Source organism: Anomaloglossus baeobatrachus, chromosome 6, assembly GCF_048569485.1.
Source record: "Anomaloglossus baeobatrachus isolate aAnoBae1 chromosome 6, aAnoBae1.hap1, whole genome shotgun sequence".
Lineage (NCBI taxonomy): Eukaryota > Metazoa > Chordata > Amphibia > Anura > Aromobatidae > Anomaloglossus > Anomaloglossus baeobatrachus.
The window spans coordinates 52,554,435-52,571,339 of NC_134358.1; the positions used below are offsets into that span (position 1 = coordinate 52,554,435).

The window sequence follows — 16,905 nt, forward strand, 5'->3', positions numbered from 1 at the left end:
TGCGATCGTTCAGAGTCGCTCATAGGTGTCACACGCAACGTCGCAAACGATGCCGGATGTGCGTCACGGAATCCGTGACCCCGACAACATATTGCCAGATAAATCGACGAGTGTAACGGGGCCTTTAGACTATGATTGATCAACTATCCCTGCTCTTGTGTTAGCGACCTCTAGGAGGCTTCTGTCTAACTACACTTAGGAGTTCTTTTCCTACCTGAGTCCCTACGCCCCCTAGTGGTAGCTAGACAGATATCGGCACAAAAACTGTGCACCAGGAGCTTCCTGGAGTGGCTTTCCATGTCCAAGCAGCTGCCTGCAGTCGTACATCACCAAACACAATGTGAAGTGTCGGATAGAGTAATGTAAAGCCTCCACCACTGGACTCTAGAAGAAACGTGTTCTGTGCAGTGACGGATCACACTGCTCTATCTGGCATCTGATGGACCAGTCTGGGTTTGGAGAAGGTCAGAAGAACGTTTCCCCCTGACTGTACAGTTTGGTGGAAGAGGAAGGGGTAATGCTATGGGCTTATTTTTCAGGGGTTGACTTCAGCCCCTTAGTTCCAGTGAAGTGAAACCTTAATTCATCAGCACAACTGTATTTTCCAACTTTGTCAGAAAAGTTTGGGGAATGTCCTTTTCTATTCCCCATGATTGTGCCCAGTGCACAACCATGGGAAATAGAAAAAGATTTGATTTTGATTTGATCTTGCACACGCTCCATACAGACATGGTTGGGGGAGTTTGGATGAAAGAATGTGATCGGCCGCGGCGAGAAATGTTTTGTACATGGGAGTTTCTATCTAGATCGATGATAGATACAGTTAAGGCCGCTTCACATGCAACGACATCGCTAACGAAATGCCGTTGGGGTCACGGAGTTCGTGACGCACATCCGGCCTCGTTAGCGACGTTGTTGCGTGTGACACGTACGAGCGACCGCTAACGATGAAACATACTCACCAAATCGTTGATTGTTGACACGTCGTCCATTTCCCAAATATCGTTGCTGAATTTGGATGCAGGTTGTTCGTCGTTCCTGAGGCAGCACACATCGCTATGTGTGACACCCCGAACAGCACCATACCAGCATCCTCCGGCAACGAGGTGGGCGTGACTTTCATGCGGCTGCTCTCCGCCCCTTCATTTCTAATGGACGCCTGCCGTGTGACGCCGCTGTGACGCCGCACGAACTGCCCCCTTAAAAAAACGACATCGCTAGGAAGATAAGTCTGTGTGACGGGTACGATCGATTTTGTCCACCACGGGCAGCGATTTGCCCGTGACGCACAAAGGACGGGGGCGGGTGCAAACACTAGCGACATCACTAGCGATGTCGCAGCGTGTAAAGCCCCCTTTAGGTCCAGAAATATTTGGACAGTGACTGAATCTTCATGATTTCAGCTCTGCAGGCCGATATTTATTTAAAATGAAACAACTGAGATGCAATTGAGGTGGAATCTTTCAGGTTTCATTAAAGGGATTGAACAAAAATATATGAAATGTTTAGGAATTACAACCATTTTTCTACAAAGCCGCCTCATTTCACGGGCTCAAAAGTAATGGGACAAATGTACTTTTCTATAAATAAAATGTTCATTTGTAATACTTTGTAGAAAATCCTTTACAGGCAATGACGGCCTGAAGTCTGGAAGCCATGAACATCACCATAATTGGGTTTCCTCCTTTGTGAAGCTTTGCCGGCCTTTCTTGTGGTGACTTCAGTTGTTGCTTGTTTGTGGATCTTTTTGCCTTGTGTTTTGTCTTCAGCATGTGAAAGGAAGATAGTTGGGGTAAGATCTCGTGATGACTCGGCCATTGCAGAATATTCTACTTCTTTGCCTTAAGATCTCGTGTGTTGCTTTCGCAGTAAGTTTTGGGTCCTTGTCCATCTGTCAGTGAAGCGCCGTCCAATCAACTTTTCTGCATTTGGTGGAATCAGAGCAGAAAGTATCGCCCCGTACACTTCAGAATTCATCTGGCTGCTTCTGTCTTCAGTCACATCATCAATAAACTCTATTGACCCAGGGACATTGGAAGCCATGTATGCCTGGCCATCACACTGCCTCATCTATGTGTTACAGAGGATGTAGTTTGCTTTGGATCATGAGCCATTCCAAGCCTTTTCCATACTTTCTTCTTCCCACCATTCTTGTGGATCTTAGGGGTACTTTGCACACTACCACATCGCAGGTGCGATGTTGGTGGGGTCAAATCGAAAGTGACGCACATCCGGCGTTGCTGTCGACATCGGAGTATGTGAATCCTTTTTACTATCATTAACGAGCGCAAAAGCGTTGAAATCGTATGATCGGTGTAGCGTTGGTCATTTCCATAATTTTGGAAGGACTGATGTTACGATGTTGTTCCTCATTCCTGTGGCAACACATCGCTGTGTGTGAAGCCACAGGAGCGAGGAACATCGCCTTACCTGCATCCCGGCTGCAATGAGAAGGAAGGAGGTGGGCGGGATGTTTACCTTCTGCTCATCTCCACCCTCCTCCGCTTCTATTGGCCGCCTGCCGTGTGACGTCGCTGTGACGCTGCACGACCCGCCCCCTTAGGAAGGAGGCGGTTCGCCGGCCAGAGCGACGTCGCAGGGCAGGTATGTGCGTGTGAAGCTGCTGTAGCGATAATGTTCGCTATGGCAGCTATCACAAGATATCGCAGCTGCGACGGGGGCAGGGACTATTGCGCTCAGCATCGCTACCATCGGCTTGCGATGTCGTAGTGTGCAAAGTACCCCTTAGTCTCATTTTAGTCTCATCTGTCCTCTGCTGCTTTTCCACAACTGGGAGACTTCTTTAGATGCTTTTTGACAAAGTCTAATCTGGCCTTTTATTTTTAAGGTTGATTAATGGTTTGCACCATATGGTGACCCCTTTGTATTTGCACCTTGTTGTGACCCCTTTGTATTTGCTCTCATGAAGTCTTCTCTTTATGGTAGACTTAAATACTGAAACACCTACTTCCTGGAGAGTGTTTTTCACTTGAGTTGATGTGAGGAGTTTTCTTCAACAGGGAAAGGATTCTGTGATCATCCACCAATGTTGTCTTCCATGGACGTCCAGACCTCTTTGAGTTCCCATGTTCTCCAGTGTGCTCATTTTTTTCCCAGAATATAGCAAACTCTTGATTTGGCAACCCCTAACATATTGCTTCTATCTCTCTGATGGATTTTTTTTCTTTTTTTTCAGCCTCATGATGGTCGGTTTCTCTTCCTTTGAGTTCTCCTTTGACCGCATGTTGTGGGTTCACAGCAACAGCGTCCAAATACAAATACCGCACCTGGAATCAGCTCCAGACCTTTTACCTGCTTAATTGATGATGGATTAATGAGGGAATAACCCACACAGGGCAATAAAGAGCTTTGAGATAATTATCCAATTCCTTTTGGTCCTTTATTTACATGTTAAAGAGCTGTAATTCCTAAACCCTAACTCCAATTAGGATGTGAATACCCTCAAATTAAAGCTGAGAATATGCACTTAAAAAAATGTATTGATTACTTAACTGTATATTGAAAATGTTTTAGTAAACAGGTAAAATGCCAAAATTTGTGTCACTGTCCAAATATTTCTGGACCTAACTGTAGATAGATAGAGGGATAGATAGATAGAGGGATAGATAGATAGAGAGGGATAGATAGATAGATATGGATAGAGAGATCTATATGGATAGATAGAGCGATAGATAGATATGGATAGATATGGATAGATTGAGGGATAGATACATAGAGGGAGGGATAGATAGATATATATGGATAGATATGGATAGATTGAGGGATAGATAGAGGGAGGGATAGATAGATATGGATAGATATGGATAGATAGATAGAGGGATAAATAGATATGGACAGATAGATGGATAGAAAGATATGGACAGATAGAGGGATAGATAGATATGGATAAATAGAGGGATAGATACTGTAGATATGGATAGAGGGATAGATCAATATGGATAGATAGAGGGATAGATAGATATGGATATATAGAGGGATAGATAGAGGGATATATAGAGGGATAGATATGGATATATAGAGGCATAGATAGAGGGATATATAGAGGGATAGATAGATATGGATATATAGAGGGATAGATAGATATGGATAGATAGAGGGATAGATCGATATGGATAGATAGAGGGATAGATCGATATGGATATATAGAGGGATAGATAGATATGGATAGATAGAGGGATAGATAGAGGGATAGATAGAGGGATAGATATGGATAGATAGATATGGAGAGATAGATATGGATAGATAGAGGGATAGATAGAGGGATAGATATGGATAGATAGAGGGATAGATAGATATGGACAGATAGAGGGATAGATAGATATGGACAGATAGAGGGATAGATAGATATGGATATATAGAGGGATAGATAGATATGGATAGATAGAGGGATAGATCGATATGGATAGATAGAGGGATAGATCGATATGGATATATAGAGGGATAGATAGAGGGATAGATAGAGGGATAGATAGAGGGATAGATAGAGGGATAGATAGAGGGATAGATATGGATAGATAGATATGGAGAGATAGATATGGACAGATAGAGGGATATATAGATAGATAGATATGGATAGATAGAGGGATAGATAGATATGGATATATAGAGGGATAGATAGATATGGATAGATAGAGGGATAGATCGATATGGATATATAGAGGGATAGATAGATATGGATATATAGAGGGATAGATAGAGGGATAGATAGAGGGATAGATCGATATGGATATATAGAGGGATAGATAGATATGGATAGATAGAGGGATAGATCGATATGGATATATAGAGGGATAGATAGATATGGATATATAGAGGGATAGATAGAGGGATAGATAGAGGGATAGATCGATATGGATATATAGAGGGATAGATAGAGGGATAGATAGAGGGATAGATAGAGGGATAGATATGGATAGATAGATATGGATATATAGAGGGATAGATAGATATGGATAGATAGTCATCTTTTGCACATTATAACAGCTCTGTCCACACAAGATTGACATCCAGATTATCATGCAGTATTTGCACTCTGTGCCCCCTATAATGGGCAGAGGGGGGCTCAGTGTCTTTTTCGGATTACTTTCAGCCCAGTAAAGCCACAGGTAACACATTGTATATTATCCATATTGTGCCAAGTGACACATTTAGCTCTGCTACAACAGTAAAAATACATTGCTATTGCCGGCAGCCGTCTTTTTTTCCTCTCTTGGTCTTGAAATATGGTCACTTTCCTACAGGTCTGCAGAAACATAATCCGGGAACACAATGGCTCCTGCCGCACACAAAGGGGAAATGGCGAGCTTTAAAGTTCATAATTCCTCGTCGGAGACAATAGACTTTTAGTGAACCCTGCTGTTCTCCCGGCTAATACTTTATAACCGGGAGACGGCCGCTGGTAAGGAACCATAGGCGATAAGCCGCGACTCCGAGTCATAGGCTGCAGGTTTAATGTTACAATCCCTGATTTCAATTGAAAAGTATATTAATAGCTGCGGAGAGGAGAAAAGAGGGAAAAAAGGGCACATTTCATTTAATGCTCAACAGTTTAATCTTCCGTCTTCTCTGTTTCCGCCGCCGCTCTTCTTTATTAGGGTAATCAGTGATTGAATACCAGCTGAGACAGTGATCAGAAAGCCTGCCGCGCAGTACGGAAGCAAGACGTCCGCCGCACGGCACAATCACACTTATTAGGCTCCGCTCGTTCTCCGCTATTGAGCTATTTGCATTGTTATCCGTATGATTGTGATTAATCTAGAAATCAGATACTTCTACTGCCGGCTGCTTATTGATTTATGGAGCTGTGCAATCAGATATGGCAGCTAATGAGGAGGAAAGAGTTTCTGTATACTGTATACCAGTATGACAGGTTTATATAAGGGACTGGAAACTGAAGGGAACCATTTGTGGGCTGCACCAAAGTTGTAGCCTCTGCCCATTCCATGGAGAACTTTAAAGGGAACCTGTCACCATTTTTTTGGCCTATAAGCTGCGGCCACCACCACCGGGTTCTTATATACAGCATTCTAACATGCTGTATATAAGAGCCCAGGCCACTGTGAGAACATAAAAAACACTTTATAATACTCACCTAACGGTCACGCGGTTGGCCATATGGGCGTCTCCGTTTTCCAGTGCCGGTGCTGCCTCTTTTGGCCATCTTTGTTCTCCTTCTCTAGCTGCGGTGCATGACGGGTCCGACGTCATCCACACTCGCCGGCATTCAGGTCCTGACCAGGGCAGATCAAAGTATTGTAGTGCGCCTGCGCAGGACCGGCGAGTGTGTATGACGTAGACGCGTCATGCACCCAGGCTTCAGAAAGAGGACGAAGACAGAAGACGCCAATATGGCCAACCGTTCAACCGTTAGGTAAGTATTATAAAGTGTTTTTTATGTTCTACACAGCAGCCTGGGCTCTTATATACAACATGTTAGAATGCTGTATATAAGAGCCCGTGGTGGTGGTCGCAGCTTATAGGCCAAAAAAGTGGTGACAGGTTCCCTTTAAAGGGCTATGCCCAACAATGGAAGCTGGGACCACCATCGATCCCGTCATGATCCGTCTTAATGAAGTGGAAGCTGCACATTCGCTCCATCGCTTCTTTCATTCTCTACAGGACTTATGGAGACAGCTGAGTACAGCGCGTGGCTTTCTCCGAAAGTGTTGCACCACCAGTGATTCATTCCGATGAGGCATAGTCCTGTACTTGGGATTGATCATGGTCAAAGCTGTTGTATTCATGCAGATCCAGAGATTTGTGAACTGAAAAGCCCTGCCGGGATGGAACAGAAGCCACACATGCGTATTCATTCTGTGGAAGACTGGCCGATAAAACATAATACAGCGCTTAGTTTTCTCCAGCAATGTGTCATGTGTGACAGACAGTCATGTGGTTTCTGGCCATAGAAGGTCACAACGTTTGGCTGCGCAGAATGCTTCCTGACTTTCCATTGTTCCTGCTGTCAGTATTCATTGGTATAGGCAGCTTTCCTGCTGGATTCATCTCTCCTTTTTGGACCCAGCAGGAGCTCACTTTCCACCCAGCTGCTGATCATCAGTATTCCCTTGGTTTATAAATACCCCTTGCTTCCTTTGGACTGGTGCTGGTGATATTTTTCAGTTCTCTCAAGCCTAGGTTGCAAGCAGGTGGCTTGCTCTTGTAGCACCCAAGGAACAAGGGGTTAAATACTCATCGCCGAGCCTGGGGATGTCACAGGGGGCCCTTTCGCCCAGTTTTGTGACCCCGAGGTCTACAATAAAGAAGGGGGGGATGATGGTTGAGGTTTGTCTCGTGACGCCATCTGCAGTACGCAGCCAGGATATAGCCGCCACTGCTGTCGCTGTCCACCAGGGCGGATGGTAGTAGCATGATGTTTCTACTCCCCACAGATGAAGGAGGCCTCGGGGAGGATGATGAGGGGAGTAGTAATAGTTGGCGCCGAAGCGCAGGACGCCGGCAAGAACAGGCGGACATAGTCTCTGTGGGTTCAAGGATTTCTTTACTCACAGTCCTGGTCTTACCCGGAAGATGCCGGTCACCGCCGTGATGGGCCCCAGCCGATCCCGAGCAATTCGAGGTCACCGCCAGTGTTCCCACTGTGAGTCCTTTCTGGTCAGGCTCCCTCAAATACCAGTGTAGGTGGAATGTGTAATGGGCTGCGGGTGTTTCCTGCACTCTCCGCAGTCCCTGGAATCCCATATAGCTGTGGAGAACCTGGGCTGAGCTGTATGTTCCAAGCCATGGGTAAACTAGTGCTCCCAGAAGTGTGAGGTAAAAAAGAGTGCACCGAGGTCCCAGTGTGTGTCTCATCCCAAGTTGTGCCCAGGGCTAACTGACTATGTGTGAAGATGCTCCTTCCCTTTTCCCCAAGTGGTGCCCGCTCCCTCAGGTGGTTGTCCCAGTGACTGGGAAGGTCCATGCTTCGTGGTGGCCACCCCACTGTCTACCCCAGGCCATCCCCTTGGTGGGAAAGCACCTGTGTTTTGTGTGTGAATGTGAGAAACACCAGCGATTAACCTCTCCTTACCCGGGATGAGTACTACATCTTAAGGGAGATGCAGTACCCTGGGCGACTGAAGCCTCAGGGGCGCCACACTCTCATCTGTGATATTGTTGCTGAAAACTCTGTTGAACTTCTACCTGTAGTTCATGCTTTTTCCCTTGTGTGTCCTCTTTATATCTTCTATAGCTGTTTAGAGCTCATCCCATCTCTTCCTTTTTTTTAGGGCCCATCACTAGGGATACCTATGGTCAGGTATCCGGCTTGGCGCATAGGTGCGGAACCTATCTAGGATGGTGAGGGACCCCAGAGACCAGTAGTAGGTTTGGTCAGGGGTCACCATCTTCCCTTTCCTTAGATACAGGTTTCCTTTACCTTTCGCCATGCGCTTGGTACTTTCTCGTACCTAGCGTGACACAATCCTATAGAGAATGAACAGAATGGTGGCACACATGCGCAGCCGCCACTCCAATACAAAAGCAAATTTAAGAGCCAAGCTCTCAGGAATGGTGGAGGCCCCACTGATTAGATGGATGATGAATTTCATTGTTGAAAATAAAACTTTAAGGTCAGAAACCTTCAGCCTCAAGACCTCCAAGGCAGAAAGACTATTTTTAAATATGACACATATTAAAAGGGAACACAACCCCGATCAAGTATTATGGAGTTTACCGTATGTAGAAACGCCAACAGCCGGTGGGCGGTGGTGAACCTTATACGATGGGGTTGAGAGCAACATGTGGCATACAAGCTATTGGTGGGAAACACTGTTATACTTACTATGTCCAGATTGTAACTGGAAATATTTGCATTTATATTGCACATTTGCATGTCATAGGGCCACATTGCTCTACATAGAAGCTGAATACGCCAGATATTTAGCATTAAGACTGTTCGTAAATTTGTTTCATTTTTTTTATAATGTATTGGGTCAATATGAATCAAAACCTTTGTCTAAAAACATAAATTAATTTGATTTCTACTCTGTGATATTCCAATTATTACACTACCCTGGCACAGTAGCTGGTACAATTGTCACACAGAGTTTTGCAAAAACTTCCTGGCAGCATTGAGCTCTGTTCGGAGTGCAGATTCTGACATTCCGCCCAATGGTGTCTGAGATCATCACATGCAGACTCGAGCGTCGACCTGCTGTGTGCTGATCTGATTCATAGGCAGGCAAGCAAGAGTTAATCTCTATTATCTCATTGCTTGCTCCTTTAATCACATGTTGTGGGTAGACCCATCACATCTGCTCACCTCCTATTTATGCTGGTGGAATCCTTTTACCCATGCCAGCTATAGTTTATTCTATGTTGGTCTGTGGTGTCCCAGACTCTCTGGTGAAAGTTGTGGTTTGTTGAGCTTTTTGCTTGGAGTGATTGTGGAGTCTACCCCTGTTGTTTTGCACTTCTTTCCTGCTCTTGTTTTTCATCCTGAATTTCTTATTATCTTAACCTTTGTGTGTATATGCTGTGTGACAGAGTTTTAGTTTTTTCATTGTCTGTCTTTATCTGTGGTTTTCACAGACGTCTTTCCCATCCCTCCCTGGGGAAGGGGGAATCAGATCAGGGCTGGTCAGGAGCAGGACCAGGAAGGAAACTCAGGCCTCTCCATTATCAGGAGTATCCCTGAGGTTAGCAATAGTATAGGGCCCCCTAGCTTGAGGGTCATCTTAGGAGCCCCGGTTTGGAAGGAGACTCAGGTTTCTTCACCATCAGGAGTATTTCTGAGGTTAGAGATAGTATAGGACCCCCAGATTGAGGGTCAGCTTAGGAGCCCCAGTTTGGAAGGAAACAGGCTTCTCCACCATGAGGAGTATCCCTGAGGTTAGGGATAGTATAGGGCACCCTAGCTTGAGGGTCAGCTTAGGAGCCCCGGTTCGGAAGGAGACTCAGCCTTCTCCACCATCAGGAGTAACCCTGAGGTTAAGGATAGCATATGGCCCCCCAGCTTGAGGGTCAGCTTAGGAGCCCTGATTTGGAAGAAGACTCAGCCTTCTCCGCCATCAGGAGTATCCCTGAGGTTAGGGATAGAATAAAGCCCCTTAGCTGGTGGGTCAGCTTAGGAGCCCTGGTTCCCCGCTATCCCAAACAAAATGAGGTGTAGGAATTTTTATTATTATTGACATTTGATCCCACGACTGCCTGTTTTAACCATTTCTCTAAAGTGCCCAAATTCAGGGGTCCCTCAGACCTGTCCCGAATCCTGAAAAGAACTGACAAGATATGAGATATGAGTCTGTAATTGCGTAATAATTACTTATGAAGTATTTGCAAATTCCAGAAGTCAGTGTGTTTACGCAGGCTTGTCTCTGCGGGCGCATTGAAAATTACTATCTCTATAGCTTTAAAACAGTGGGAATTCTCGATAAATAGAAATAGATCTTAGGCAGAGCAGCAATTAAAGGCAATTATGGATTTTCAAACTCTGGAAACCTTGGAGTTCATATGGAAAAAAATGAAAGTGAGGAAAGTCAGTGAGAGCCTTTATTAGGACTGAGCTTTCCAGAGGATATTAATAGCTTATAATTGCAAAATTTATCTGGCTACGACTGCAGTATATAATCATTAAAATTTATATTAAATTATGGTGATTAATAAGCACGGCGCAGCTCATCCCCTGAAAGGTGAAAACCTCAACAAGAGCGTGTCATCCGGAAATTACCTATTGTTAAGATCAAATGTTTTTATGTTTTTATCTTAAATGCATTTTTATAATGTTATATATTTATATATTATATATATATATATATATATATATATATATACGTATATATATATTTTTTTTACATATATATATATATATATATATATACACACAGTAATTTGTGTGTATATATATATATATATATATTTTTATATATGTGTGTGTGTGTATATGTGTATATATATATATATATATATATGTATATGTATATATATATATATATATATATATATATATATATATATATATATATATATAATCTCTATATATGTATGTATATATATATATATATATATAAAATCACTATCTATATAAATATTGAATCTTACAACTAAACTTAATATTAGACTCATTCTTCCTATTCTCAACATTATTACAGGCAGGATTAGAATGACTGATAACACCTCTATATACAGAGGATAGCACAATATCCACCAATACAATAGGTGATGTCACAGCTTACCTCCTCCTCTTCCTGTACAATGACTGATAATACAGCATCCACCATTCACCATAGGTGATGTCACAGATCACCTCCTCCTCCTGTACAATGACTGATAACACAGGATCCACCATTTACAATACAACAAATCACAGCTCACCTATTCCTCCTTTTACAAAGACTAATAACACCTGAGCTGAGAAGACATCTAAGAAGACAGGATTCACCATTCACAATAGGTGATGTCACAGCTTACCTCCTCCTGTAAAATGACTGATAACAACTCTTCATACTGTAGATAACACAGAATCCACAATTCACAATAGGTGATATCACAGCTCACCTCCTCCTCCTGTGCAATGACTGATAACACAGGATCCACCATTCATAATAAAACATATCACAGCTCTCCTCCTCCTCCTGTACAATGACTAATAACACCTCTATATACAGCTGAGAAGACAGGATTCACCATTCACAATATGTGATGTTACAGCTCACCTCCTCCTGTACAATGACTGATAACTCTTTATACTGTAGATAACACAGGATGCACAATTCACAATAGTTGATATCACAGCTCACCTCCTCCTCCTGTACAATGACTGATGAAACCTCTTTATACTGTTGATAACACAGGATCCACCATTTACAATAGGTGATGTCACAGCTCACCTCCTCCTTCTCTATAATGACAAATAACTCCTCTATATACAGTATATAACACAGGATCCACAATTCACAATAGGTGATGTCACAGCTCACCTCCTCCTTCTCTATAATGACAAATAACTCCTCTATATACAGTATATAACACAGGATCCACAATTCACAATAGGTGATGTCACAATTAACCTGGACAATCCCTTTAAGTATTCAAAGGAAGCTATATATACTGTACATGAGACTGCCTTTCCACTCTACACAGACATGATTGAGGACCCCGCCCATTTGGATAACATTGCATAAAACTTAAAGGGGAAAACAATTGGAAAAATTAAAAAATAAGTTTAGAGCAAATAGTAGATGAAATGCACAATAAACCCAATCGGTGGATTTTTTTTTCAATACATGAGCTATAGAATAAAAATATAATAGGCGTACAATGAGATTATATCTGTCATGTACATTAGGAGATGCTATATATTGCACTGATCCGGCAGCAGCCTGTGTCGCTGTGAATCATGTGGTGTGGGCAGTCGTCACGGGAAGCCATCGCTCTGTGTCATTACAGGGAATCAGGATGTTTTTATAGTGATTATCGCGCTGACTTGTTGGCTTTCAATGTGAATCCTGAGTGGGGGCTGTTTTTTGAGGATTTGGTTCCCAGAGGGCATTGAGTAGATCCCTGGTTTATCTACAGATGGATGAGGATGTCTACGGTTCATTAGGCCACCACAAATGGTAATGAATAACTAGGACCGATTCACTTAAAGCTCAACTTCGGACATTTCGGTATGTGGTTGGCATTTATTTCATGGTATATAGAAGGGGTCGGTCCATATTATGGGATTTTTTTTCTTGAATTTTGTGGCTGCTTCTTAAAAGGAACATGTCAATGTAGCGTCAGTGTTCCTGCAGGGATGCCAACTTACGGCCTCGGCTGGGTCCTGTTGTCCCCTGCTGCCTCCTTCCCCTCCCGGGCCCTGTACATGCCGCACAGGGTTCCCGGAAGTGCATCTAAGATGCTCGTGCGCACACCGGACCTCCTCTTAAAGGGCGGGGCACCATTTCCTGGAAATGCCTATGGCTTAGAGGCATTGTGCATTTAAGGCACCCTCCCATTAAGGGAGGTGCCTGCATAACACCTTCAGTTAGTCAGTGTCCCATCTATCTAGCTAGTCGTCAGGTCCCATTGCCCCTATGTCAGTTACCCTGTAGCTGCCTTTCCATACCTATCTGCCCCTGCTGTGCCCACCATATCTGTCTGCCCCAGCCTTCCTGCCTTCACCTGTGCCTATACCAGAGTCCATCATCTGTCCTGGGGTCAGCTGCCACAGTCCGTTCACTGCCCTGGGAGTGGTACCTGGTGTCCGCCTCGCGGTTAGCGCAAAGTTAAGTCCCTCCCACTAAAGGGTAAGCCCAGGTCCTCTCTGTGGTCCAATGGGTCCACTAATCCGGCTCGCTGCCCATGCACTGGCCTCGAGTGTTACAGTCCAGTCCTTTAAATGTCCGACTATGAGCCCTAATTTTGCATACCAATCATGCCCACGAAAATAGTTCATGTTTGCAACTTTTAGTCCCATCCTAAATATTTGCACATTTCTGCTGACTAGTCCAGCAAGGTGTTACTTCCATCCAGTCCCAGACAGATTTAGGATGCCCCCTTAATTAACATCCTAGAAATGCTTGTAATCTTGCACATGCCTCTATTTTAATGTCGCCCTGGGGATGCGCAAAATCCTGATGATTTTGGGAACATTACTTTTGGATTCAGTGAGCATGCACAAGATTTCAAGTGTTTTTACTTGTTAAATTAATAGAATGTCATCGGGCACAAGTGAAACTGTGGATACTGGGAATTAACCATATTATCTAGAGTAATGCATTATAGAGAACTGTTGCAGCTCAAGAGAAATTTTGGAGACAGGAGTGTAGGGATTGGATTACAGAAGGTGTCAGTACTAGGTCATCATTAGCTTAATGGAGAGGACGAGTTTAGTGGTAGACAGAGATGAGGGTGGAGATGTAGGGTGGTTCAGAATTTTGGTGCACTTTGTTGGTAAGAGGTTTATATTGTTTATATTCACCTATGGAGAACCAGTGCAATGACTGGCACAGGGTAGAGGAATCAGTGTAGTGGTTGGACAGAAATATGATCCTAGCTGCCACATTCAGGATAGCTTGAAGAAGGGACAGTATAGTAAAGAGACCGATTAAGATAGAGCTGCTGAAACCCAGATGAGATTAAATCAGAGCTGATAACACCTCTATATACAGTAGATAACACAGGATCTACCATTCACAATTGGCAATATCACAGCTCACCTCTCCCCCTCCTGTACAATGATTGATAACACCTCTATATACAGTAGATAACACAGGATCTACCATTCACAATTGGCAATATCACAGCTTACCTCTCCCCCTCCTGTACAATGATTGCTAACACCTCTATTTACAGTAGATAAGACAGGATCCACCATTCATAATAGATATCACAGCTCACCTCCTCCTCTACAATGACTGATAACCTCTATATACAGTAGATAATGCAGGATGCACCATTCACAATAGGTGATGTCACAGATCACCTCCGCCCCCTCCTGTACAAGGTCTGATAAATGCTTCTACACAAAGAATTAGTACCTGAGCAGTGACTGAACTTAAAGGTCGTGGGCCCCAATGCAAAATTTCCAACAGGCTCCCTAACTATCATGGATCTGTAATAATATTGGTCTTGTCATATAGGATAAAGTGATTCTTTGGGCCCATAAAGCTCTAGGGTAGAGGTGTGACAACAGTAATTCATGCACCTACGGCCTTGAGTCTGAGCCAGTATGTTGCTGCAAATGTTCATATGCCCAATAGGAAGTAGGAGTAGAGTATTTGGCCTTGTGGTAGTGTGAAAATTGCAAGATATTTCCTTTTATATACATATAGTGATAAGATATATATATATATATATATATATATATATATATATATATATATATATATATATATATATATATACTTATATACACAGTATATGTATGTGTGTGTGTGTGTGTGTGTATATATATATATATATATATATATATATATATATATACACACACACACACATACATATACTGTGTATATATGTATATATATATATATATATATATATATATATATACATATACATATACATATACACAGTACAGACCAAACGCTTGGACACACCTTCTCGTTCAAAGAGTTTTCTTTATTTTCATGACTGGAAATTGTAAATTCCCATTGAAGGCATCAAAACTATGAATTAACACGTGTGGAATGAAATACTTAACAAAAGAGTGTGAAACTGAAAATATGTCTTATATTATAGGTTCTTCAAAGTAGCCACCTTCTGCTTTGATTACTGCTTTGCACACTCTTGGCATTCTCTTGATGAGCTTCAAGAGGTAGTCACCGGAAATGGTCTTCACTTCACAGGTTTGCCCTGTCAGGTTTAATAAGTGGGATTTCTGGCCTTATGAATGGGGTTGGGACCATCAGTTGTGTTGTGCAGAAGTCTGGTGGATACACAGATGATAGTCCTACTGAGTAGACTGTTAGCTACATTTTTCTTGCCATAATACAAATTCTAAGTAAAGAAAAACGAGTGGCCATCATTACTTTAAGAAATGAAGGTCAGTCAGTCCGAAAAATTGGGAAAACTTTGCAAGTGTCCCCCAGTGCAGTGGCAAAAACCATCAAACGCTACAAAGAAACTGGCTCACATAAGGATCGCCCCAGGAAAGGAAGACCAACAGACACCTCTGCTGCGGAGGATAAGTTTATCCGAGTCACCAGCCTAAGAAATTGCAGGTTAACAGCAGCTCAGATTAGAGACCAGGTCAATGCCACACAGAGTTCTAGCAGCAGACACATCTCTAGAACAACTGTTAAGAGGAGACTTTGTGCAGCAGGTCTTCATGGTAAAATAGCTGCTAGGAAACCACTGCTAAGGACAGGCAACAAGCAGAGGAGACTTGTTTGGGCTAAAGAACACAAGGAATGGACATTAGACCAGTGGAAATCTGTGCTTTGGTCTGATGAGTCCAAATTTGAGATCTTTGGATCCAACCACCGTGTCTTTGTAGAAAAGGTGAACGGATGGACTCTACATGCTGGTTCCCATCGTGAAGCATGGAGGAGGAGGTGTGATGGTGTGGGGGGGCTTTGCTGGGGACACTGTTGGGGATTTATTAAAAATTGAAGGCATACAGAACCAGCATGGCTACCACAGCATCTTGCAGCGGCGTGATATTCCATCCGGTTTGCGTTTAGTTGGAACATCATTTATTTTTCAACAGGACAATGACCCCAAACACACCTCCAGGCTGTGTAAGGGCTATTTGCCTAAGAAGGAGAGTGATGGGGTGCTACGCCAGATGACCTGGCCTCCACAGTCACCAGACCTGAACCCAATCGAGATGGTTTGGGGGTGAGCTGGACCGCAGAGTGAAGGTAAAAGGGCCAACAAGTGCTAAGCATCTCTGGGAACACCTTCAAGACTGTTGGAAAAACATTTCCGGTGACTACCTCTTGAAGCTCATCAAGAGAACGCCAAGAGTGTGCAAAGCAGTAATCAAAGCAAAAGGTGGCTACTTTGAAGAACCTAGAATATAAGACATATTTTCAGTTGTTTCACACTCTTTTGTTAAGTATTTCATTCCACATGTGTTAATTCATAGTTTTGATGCCTTTAATGTGAATCTACAATTTTCAGTCATGAAAATAAAGAAAACTCTTTGAATGAGGTGTGTCCAAACTTTTGGTCTGTACTATATATATATATATTTATACATATACATATACATATATATATATATATATATATATATATATTATATATATATATATATACATATACACTTAAAATAAAACCCAGAATAATTAAACTATAGGTCGTTTTCAGATGACACGTTCTCTTTAAATTGAGATTGCAGAGTAATGGGTGAGGACTGTGAGGCACCCGCATCGCACATCACCGTTAATATCAGATAGCTGCGCTGTAATTCAGATCAATACATATGTCAAGTCAATTATAAAGTTTACTGGC

The 16,905-nt window shown here is 42.9% G+C and overlaps 1 protein-coding gene across 3 annotated transcripts in view; it reads left to right on the top strand.

Moving 5' to 3' along the window:
• The window catches only part of SAMD12 (sterile alpha motif domain containing 12), an 878,347-nt gene that overhangs the window by 680,213 nt on the left and 181,229 nt on the right, over positions 1-16,905 (top strand). Inside the window, exon 5 of one of the 3 annotated variants that reach the window (XM_075352929.1) lies at positions 3,197-3,362. The exons of the other annotated variants lie outside the window; for them this stretch is intronic. Within the exon in view, the coding sequence (XP_075209044.1) occupies positions 3,197-3,204 (8 nt within the window). The 3' untranslated portion in view covers positions 3,205-3,362. Of the gene's footprint in view, positions 1-3,196; positions 3,363-16,905 lie in introns of those variants that run through there. 3 annotated transcript variants of the gene reach the window in all.